Source organism: Canis lupus, chromosome 10, assembly GCF_011100685.1.
Source record: "Canis lupus familiaris isolate Mischka breed German Shepherd chromosome 10, alternate assembly UU_Cfam_GSD_1.0, whole genome shotgun sequence".
Lineage (NCBI taxonomy): Eukaryota > Metazoa > Chordata > Mammalia > Carnivora > Canidae > Canis > Canis lupus.
Genome location: NC_049231.1, coordinates 17,902,661 through 17,911,515, shown reverse-complemented (window position 1 = coordinate 17,911,515; position 8,855 = coordinate 17,902,661). Strand labels below are relative to the sequence as shown.

Here is an 8,855-nt window from a genome sequence, read left to right as displayed (position 1 = left end):
AGAATTTTTTTTTATGATTTTATTTATTTATTAATGAGAGAGGCAGAGACACAGGCAGAGGGAGAAGCAGGCTCCATGCAGGGAGCCTGACATGAGACTCGATCCCGGGTCTCCAGGATCAGGCCCTGAGCCGAAGGCAGGCACTAAACTGTGAGCCCCCCAGGGATCCTGTTTTTTTTTTTTTTAATTTTTTTTAAATTTATTTATGATAGGCACACAGTGAGAGAGAGAGAGGCAGAGACACAGGCAGAGGGAGAAGCAGGCTCCATGCACCGGGAGCCCGATGTGGGACTCGATCCCGGGTCTCCAGGATCGCGCCCTGGGCCAAAGGCAGGCGCCAAACCACTGCGCCACCCAGGGCAGGGATCCTGTTGGAAGAATTTAACGACTCACTGACTGAGCTTCCCACGCACCCCTAACGCTGTTTTTTAATGGATTGACCCAGGTCTCTCTCCTTCAGTTAAAAGGACCGGGTGTTCAGAACCAGTTTTGGTGGGGAAAGTAGCCCACGGGAAGTGCCGCCTCTTGTCCCAGCTGCCCAGAGCATAAACGGGGAAACCCGTCCACATGAGTGGATTTCGTGCAGCTTCCATAATGCATGGATGTCAGCGTCTCTTAGCCATGGTTTGGGGTTTCCTCATGGGACTGAAGCTCTGTCCTAGACAGTCCAGGGCTGCTTCCGTGGGGAAGCCGTCTAGAGCTTCATGGGGCTCAGAGGACTGTCCCTGCCGCGGTGCTCCAGCAAGTCTTGCTCCTGGTGCACATGCCGTTCTCTGTGCCCCGCGTTAGTCTCACGCACGACCAGCACTGGGGAGTCTTGACTGGTAAAATCCGTCAGCCTCCCAAGTACCTGGGCCACGAGCCTGCTGCTGGTCCTTCTGGATCGGCCTTTGAGATCCAGCCTTTGAGACCCAGGACAGCCACCGCGCTTGGGCCCTGCCCCTCTGACCCACAGTTAGTGGCAGCAGATCCACTCAAGATGCTCAGGTCTGACTGCTTCTATCACAAGTAACCATCCGGGGAGCCTGGAGGGCTCAACGGTTGAGCACTGCCTTCAGCCCAGGGCATGATCCCAGAGACCTGGGATCGAGTCCCACGTCGGGCTCCCTGCATGGAGCCTGCGTCTCCCTCTGCCGGTGTCTCTGCCTCTCTCTCCCTCGGTCTCTCATAAATAAATAAGATATTTAAAGAAAAAATAAAAGTAACCATCCGGGGCACCCAGGTGGTTCAGCGGTTGAGCATCGAGTCTTCATTTCCGCTCAGTGTGATTTCCTCAGCAGTAAGGTCGAGCCCCAGGGGGTGCTCAGCGCTAAGTGGGGAGTCTGCTTGAGGAGTCTCTCCCTCTGCCCCTGCTGCACACACTCTCCCCTCAAATGAATAAATGAATGTGTTTTTTTTTTTTAACTTTTCAAAGTAGCAATCTCCCCGTGAGCTCCTGGGAGATGGAGATGATGACCTTATGCATCACATCTTGCAACCTGGAGATTTCCTTTCCGGGAAAAAGACCCCTCCAGAACCCTTTCGGGATGTGCTGACCCGCCCCCATGCCGCCAACATCCAGGTGAGAGACTTGGGTCCGCGGGACCCGTGGGGAGAAAGCACCGGAGCCCGGCTGGGCCTGCCCAGTGGCTGGTGAGCACGGGGTGCCCTGTGCGCTCCTCCCAAGCCCTTGCAGAGGGGGCGCCTCATCATGATCCCAGGACAAACCCATGTCCCACTTTCCTGATGGGTTAGAAGGTTCAGGATTCACAAAAATCCCGCTTTCATCTGACTTGTGTCTGACACTAGATTCTGACCCAAATTCAGCCTCTGAATTCACTGCCTGTTAGGCTGTATTATCGGATAAGCTTTGTTTTCTTTTTTTTTTTAAGATTTTTTTATTTACTTTTTTTTTTTTAAAGATTTTATTTATTTATTCATTCATGATAGACAGAGAGAGAGAGGAGGCAGAGACAGAGGGAGAAGCAGGCTCCGCGCCGGGAACCCGATGTGGGACTCGATCCCGGGACTCCAGGATCACACCCTGGGCCAAAGGCAGGCGCCAAACCACTGAGCCACCCAGGGATTCCCCTTTATTTACTTTTTTAAGATTTTATTTATTCACGAGAGACAGAGAAAGAAAGAGAGAGAGAGAGGCAGAGACACAGGCAGAGGGAGAAGCAGGCTCCATGCAGGGAGCCCGACATGGGACCCAATCCTGGGTCTCCAGGCTCACACTCTGGGCTGAAGGTGGCACTAAACCGCTGCGCCACCCGGGCTGCCCCTAAGCTTTGTTTTCAAAGTGTTTTTTTGTTTGTTTGCTTGTTTGTTTGTTTAAAGAGAACAGTACTGTCTCAGTGCGTCTCAGGTTTTGCTGTTTGTGTTCAGCTACTGCTTGGTTTTTCCCAAATGCCCTTGGCTAATTGTTTTCGTGTGTTCTTGCAACATCCCGTCTCCCCGCAGGAACTTCCAGGAGGCACATAGGAGTCTGGCTTTGCCTCCCTAGGGGGAACTTTTCTACCCTAAATTGGAATAAGTGCCAATAAAATACCTCCAGGAGGCAACACCGCCGACCTACCATCTGGTTTAGAACCGTCGTACAGGGACACCTGGGGGACTCAACAGTGGAGCGTCTGCCTTCACCTCAGGGTGTGACCCCGGGGTCCTGGGATAGAGTCCCCCATCAGGGTCCCTGCAGGGAGCCTGATTCTCCCTCTGCAGGTGTCTCTGCCTCTCTGTGTGTCTCCATCATACAATTTGGGATTGTTGTGTTACTTCTGTTTTGTGTAGCTATTTTAAGTTTTATACTTTGTTACCTGTCAAACTTTTGTAAAGAATGATGTGCCCAATAGAGAAACATCTCCAATACTTGTAACCTTGAGAATGTGTAGGCTTTCAGTGAGAAGTGCCTGGAAGTTCTCCCTCCTGACCTTCCTTCTGACTCAGATGTGGCCTCAAGTGGTCTCCAGCGGGCACGCGCGCTCCCTCTGATGGAGGACAGGACAACCAGGAAAGTCCTTCCTGCGTCCACAGGCCAAACTATAAATACGGAAAACCTGACTCTCCATCAGCGATGCTTTCAAAGAAAGATCTTGATCAAAAGGGGGGAAATGGGGCAGCCCCGGTGGCACAGCGGTTTAGCGCCGCCTGCAGCCCAGGGTGTGATCCTGGAGACCCTGGATCGAGTCCCACATCAGGCTCTCTGTATGATGCCTGCTTCTCCCTCTGCCTGTGTCTCTGCCTCTCTCTCTCTGTCTCTATGAATAAATAAATAAAATCTTTAAAAAAAAGGGGGGGGGTAATGTGAAAATTAATAAAGGGAAATGCATGAAGTGGGCTTGGGAGGCCCGAAGGGGAGGCTGGGGGGTGAGCTGAACCACCCGCTCCAATTACAGGAACCCCTGGCAGTTAGAGACCCAGGAGCAGAACCGGGGAATCCTCACCGTCCCTGACTCTGGCTTTTCTCCAATGGATGTTCATTCACAACAACTCTTCCCAACTTCTTCCTTCTTTCCCAGAAAATAATGTTCCTCCTCCTTTGCTTGCTGGACTTGCCTGTGCTCTTGCCATAGTCTGCTTGTCCCAAACTGCAATCCTCTGCTACTCCTAAATAAACCCATTTTTGCTGGTAAAATAACTTTTATTTTCAAGGTTAACAGTGTAGCAAGTGAGGACGGGCCATCCGGGCAGAGGTGGCCACTGGAGGTGGGCTCCAGGTCACGGCCGTGGACAGCTCCGCAGTCTGGCCCCTCTGGACAGGGGTCTCAGGCAGTGGTGTGCTGGTGAATGTCGAATAACCGGCTCTTGGGGGACGAGCTTGTATTGGCGTCCCTGGGGTACGAATACTTGCACTGTGGCCGATTTCAAGGTACTGGGTCACAGCACTCAAGAAGGAGCTGGGAACACGGGTACAGGCAGCTGGTCAGCGCTATGAGCAGGTCACCCCCAGGCCGTGAGCCCCTCCCCGCAGAGCTCTAAGGCAGGACTACCGCCTAGATTCCCAGCATTCGGCATCCTCACCGGCCACCTGCAGCATCTTCCACTGTGCTTCCAGCTGCCCTCTCAAGTACAGCAGGGCCTGCGTGTCCTCTGGGGGGGCGGTGGAGAAGGGACCCAGGCTGGGGGGTGCGTCTCCATGCAACACCCGGGCCAGGATGCCTGCAAGCTGGGATGTGGGTTCCTGGGCCAGGAAAAGAGGTGGGAGCAGCGAGTCCCTGGTCTCTCCCCACCTCCCCACCCACAGGACGTCCACCCTGCCCAACTCACCTGCTCCACCAGGACCAGGACTCGGCCCCCCGCTGGACCCCGCAGGAGTGCAGCCAGGAGCGCAGCGTGGGGTTCCTGCAGGCCCTGGGCTGGTCCCAGCACCATCAGCACCAGGTCAGGCCGGAAGCCATAGGCCAGGGGCAGCACGAGGGCCAGGACACAGCTCAGGAATGCTCCCGTTGTCTGCAGGGAGGACAGCAGCGTAGCTCCAGCCCTTCAGCCCGGGGTCCCCCACCTCCTGATCTCTGGTGGGCAGCCACACCGACGGTCCCATCAGGAAGAACAGGTGAACACCAGGGGCTGGTCCCCACAAGGATGCCAGCGAGCAGCCCTGCCCTGACACCACAGCTCACCCCTGGCAGCGGCATGGAGACGTGGAACGGGGACAGGGCAGCGGCTTCTTTGCCTCTGATATCCAGCCACAGAGTCCTCCTTCCAGAGAAGACCCAGGTGCCTGGGTGTGAGCCCAGACAGCACCAGGGGGGTGGGGGACAGCTGGGGGCAGCACTGCTGGAGACCCTCCCGGGAGCTCGCCTGCCCCTCACGCATGGGCCCCGGGGTGCCCACCACACATAGGACTGGGTGCACATGGGACCCAGGCGTCATACCCATCATTGGCAAGGTCTGGGGGCCGGTCCAGCTGTCCCACAGCCACACACAGCACCCTAGAGGGAAAAGGTGGCCTGGGACAGGCTGCGCTCACCAAAGCCCACCCGGTGCGGCGGGAGGTGGGAGTGGTGTGGCCAGCCAGGGCAGGGGGTGCCCATGGGCCAGGCTCTGCAGGCTCCAGCTGGCCAGGTGAGGCTCACCTCTGGGCTCTGTGCGACAAGCTACACCGAAGGGCCACATCCAGCATGGCGGCTGCAGCAGGGGTCGTTGCGACACCACTGCTCACCTGTGGGGGTAAATAACGCAGGGCAGGGCAACGCCCATCAGGTAGGGTCACGTCCACCCCTTCTCTTGGTCTCTGTCTACAGAGCGGCCATCTGTACAACCTGAAGTCAAACTGCTCTGCTTCTGGAAATAAGACACTTAAAACCACACTTTAAATCATCCCCTTCGCCCCACTGTCAGAGTGCCTTGCTGAGTGGGCCTGAAGTCCCGAGCCTGTCCCTAAGAGCTGTTCTAGAAAGGGTCCAGACGCAAGGCAAGTCACGTCCAGGTGGTTCTGCACCACCCAGCCCTCCCAGGCCCTGTCCCCAGCCCCAGGGCCACCCTCGGCCATCCCAGGTGCCCCACCTGCCCATCCAGGATCCCCTTCAACAGGTGCAGGACCTTTCCAAGGGCAGTGAAAGCTGTGTCCTGGGCCAGGGCCTCATGGAGCCTGTGGTGGTAAATGGGGACATGTGGACAGGGAATGACACATGGCCCTATCCCTCCCGTCAGGCCCGCTCTGCCCACCTGGCCCAGGCCCGTGTCTCCTCCTGGGGGGCTGACCCCTCCTGATGGAGGACAGCAGGGGGCAGGCCCAGGGCAGCATCTGGCACGGTCAGGGCAACAGCCGTGCGGACAGGGGGTGTGGGGTGGAGGTGCAGCTGGCCCAGGAGGGAACTCAGCACAGCTGAGGCCTGGGCCTCCGCTGCCTTGAACGTGGGTCCCCCGGGCAACACAAGTGAGGTCCTCCCATCTGCGGAGCAGGTGCCGGGCCTCGGTGTGGGGGCTGACCCTAGGGCATAGTCCAGAGTCAAAGCCAGGGTGTGGGAGCCGGGGCAGTAACCCTGCCACCCAGCATGGGCCACACTGACCTTGCTGCTGGAGGCTGGTCCAGTGAGGGGCCTGGGCTGCCCGGACGCTCTGGATGGACTCCAGGGCACTGGAGGGAGAAGCAGGAGCAGCAAGGCCCAGCCTGGAACACCCAGCCCCCCCAGCCTCCCACCCCGTACCTGCGATGAGGCTCCATGGGCCCCGACAGGGGCGGGACAGGGTCACCCAGCAGCGCCCTCACCACCATGCACACAGACTGGGACAGGGACTCCAGGTGGTAGCCACCCTGGAGAAGGAGAGGACTAGGTGGAATGGGGCAGGGCCTGCGCTGGGGCGGGGCACCCCCATCCCCGGCAGGACGGCAGCCCCGGCCTGCGGCCCAGCCCCTGGCCGCGGAGCCCACCCAGCCGCCATGGTCACCTCCAGCACGGCACAGACCCGGCCTCCAGCCAGCACCTGCAGCAGCTGCGTGAGGTGGCCGAAGCACTCTGGCGTGGCCTGCATCTGCCCCTGGAACCAGAGCCCAGTGTGAAGGGGGCCTTCCCCAGCCCCCGGCCCCCGGGACCCTCCCCGGCTGGGCCAGGCCCTCACCTCAGGGTCACCAATTGCGGAGTCAAATCCCGCAGAGACGAGGACCAGCTCAGGATCAAACTGCGGGGGGGCAGAGAGAGCCTGGAGCAGGGGTGAAGGGGGAGGGGGAGCCCAAGCACGGAGTCCCCTTCCCACAGCCCCCCCAAGGCCACACCTGCCCCACGCAGTTACCTCAAAGGCCACGGGGAGCAGCACGTGCAGGAAGGCGGCCAGGTAGTCAGCATTTCCCATCCCGACCTGTGGCCACAGGGCATCAGTGTGGGGCCCGTTGGGAGGGCTGTGAGGTCTTCACCCCCAGGCGTGGCCCTGGGGCCCCAGAGGATGTGCTGGACTTGGTCCGGGAGGCCTGGGGCTGCGGGGCAGGGGATGGGGCCTGGCCAGGGGGCTCTGGAGGGGGGCCGGGCAGGGCGGTGGGCACCTGGTTCCAGGGCAGGTTGACGGTGAAGCCACGGCCCTTCCCCTGCCCAACGGCGTCCGCATCTGACTCCCGGAGGTAGGGCCAGAACCGGCCATGCTCATAGCGGTGCCAGGAGAAGTAAAGAACGCTGTGGATGGCCAGCCAGGGCAGAAGTCAGAGGTCAAAGGTGAGGACCTCAGCCCCTTGGCCCCGCCGCAGGGGTCGCCGGGAGGCTCCCATCCCCAGCTCACCTGGGGTCGTCCTCAAAGATATACTGGATGCCCTGACCGTGGTGGACATCCCAGTCGACAATGAGAATCCTGGGGACAGGCAGTGCCAAGCTCACCGAGGGGCAGGGCCTCCAGCCTTGGGGCCGGGAGCCCAGCCCAGGGTGGGAAAGGGCTGAAGGGGGTGTCTCAGCGACTCCCGCCACAACTTTCCCCCGGCCCCTGGCCCCCGGCCAACCCAGTACACACCTCTGCAGGCCGTGTTTCTGCTGCGCGTGCCTGGCTGCGATGGCCACGTTGTTGAACACACAGAATCCGTTGGCAGCGGCCCTCTGGCTGTGGTGCCCAGGAGGTCTGCCGGTGAAAATGGGTGCGGTCGCATCAGGGTCCACCTGTGCCCGCGCAGGGTCGCCCGCGGAGGGGCCGGCCCTCACCTGACCAGGGCAAGCCCGTTGTGCACGGCTCCCATCAGCACCGCGTCCACCAGCTGCAGCGCGGCCCCCACGGCCAGCCGGGCGCAGTGGAAGGTGCTCTGCGGGGGAAGGGTGCAAATGAGCTGCCACCCGCTACACCTCACCCTCTGCCCAGGCCTGTGCCCGGCTCCGGGGCACCAGCGCTCAGCAGAACGGGGGCCAGTGCTAGGTCCCCGCAGCAGCAGCGGGCACAGTATGCAGGGCATTTGCATGCTGATGAACATGGGGATATCGGCACACAGTGGGCAGAGGCGCGTGAATGCACGTTCGGGTGGGAGGCGGGTCCCCAGGGCCGCACCGGGTGGAAGTAGACTGCATCGTACTGTCCCGACAGCGCCCGCAGCTCCTGGGTGTCCAAGGCCTGGGTTCCTCGCAACAGGGACACGTACTCTGGGCTGCAGCGGGCAGGCAGGGGAAGCAGGGTCACCAGCAGGAGCAGGAAGGGGAGGAAAAGGGGGACTGGACCCTGGTAGGACTGTCCCCCTCCCCCCGTTCCCTCACCCACCCACCCACCCAGTGGAGAAATGGGCAAGTAGGGGAGAAACTGTTTCCAAGATGCAGGCAGGCAGGGCCCCGGCGGCCTCCTGGGGCGTGCGGCTCCCCGGGGTCTGACCTGTGGACCAGGCCCAGCTCCGCCTCGGAGGCCTCTCGGGGGGCCAGCTGGAGGCACCTCTGCTCCAGGCCCCCCTGCTGCAGGCGCCGCAGGGCTGCGGTCAGGCGCTCGGGTCGCTCGATCTCACACTCGGGGCTGCGTGGACACGGAGCTCAGGGCCCGGCCCCCCTGCGCACCCCACCCCTCCCCCGCCAGGTCACGCTTACTCTTCCCAGAGCAGCCGCGCGGCTGTCATGTCCTCATGGTACACGAGCGCGGTCCTCATGGTCCCACCACCCTGGGGGGGTCCCTGGGGGGTCGGCGACCCCGGGCCGCAGCTGGGACGGCGCGGAGCCTGGGCGGGAACGCGCAGGACCCAGGCCGCGGCGGCTCCCTCCTGGGGACGGGCTTCCGGCTTCCCCGCCCCGCCCCGCCCCTGCCACCCCGCCCCTGCCGCCCCGGACCGGCCCCCGAGCGGCGCGGCCCAGACCCTACTTCTCCGCGCTCCAGGCTCGGCTCCACCTTCTCCTCCTGCAGCCCGGAGCCGGGGGCCGAGAGGAGGGGGAGGGGAGGAGGGAGGAGGGGCCGGGAGAGGAAGGAGGAGGAAGAGGAGGAGGAGGGGCCGG

The 8,855-nt window shown here is 61.2% G+C and overlaps 1 protein-coding gene across 6 annotated transcripts; it reads right to left on the bottom strand.

Moving 5' to 3' along the window:
- Positions 1-3,598: 3,598 nt before the first annotated feature.
- Positions 3,599-8,657, bottom strand: HDAC10 (histone deacetylase 10). Of its 6 annotated transcripts, none has more exons than XM_038550141.1 (20): positions 8,457-8,657; positions 8,251-8,385; positions 7,936-8,032; positions 7,599-7,696; positions 7,414-7,518; positions 7,189-7,257; positions 6,959-7,085; positions 6,712-6,777; positions 6,541-6,600; positions 6,370-6,459; positions 6,129-6,235; positions 5,991-6,058; positions 5,647-5,911; positions 5,485-5,569; positions 5,055-5,140; positions 4,854-4,910; positions 4,599-4,677; positions 4,246-4,428; positions 4,000-4,159; positions 3,599-3,875 (listed from the first exon to the last, which is right to left on the bottom strand). In XM_038550141.1, exons 1-20 carry the CDS (start codon positions 8,513-8,515, stop codon positions 3,865-3,867), a joined length of 2,007 nt encoding a protein of 668 aa, XP_038406069.1. In that variant the 5' UTR covers positions 8,516-8,657; the 3' UTR covers positions 3,599-3,864. The 6 variants fall into 6 exon arrangements, with proteins under 6 accessions (XP_038406069.1, XP_038406071.1, XP_038406070.1 ...); XM_038550143.1 differs by having other exon boundaries at positions 4,000-4,068; XM_038550142.1 differs by having other exon boundaries at positions 6,406-6,459.
- Positions 8,658-8,855: the final 198 nt, after the last annotated feature.

Coding starts and splice junctions, on each gene's coding strand:
- HDAC10 (XM_038550141.1), bottom strand. CDS start 8,515: ATGAGGACCGCGCTCGTGTACCATGAGGACATGACAGCCGCGCGGCTG. Junction 7,697..7,935: donor ATGCAGTCTACTTCCACCCG/GTGCGGCCCTGG, acceptor CTTCCCCCGCAG/AGCACCTTCCACTGCGCCCG. Junction 5,141..5,484: donor AGGGGATCCTGGATGGGCAG/GTGGGGCACCTG, acceptor TTACCCCCACAG/GTGAGCAGTGGTGTCGCAAC.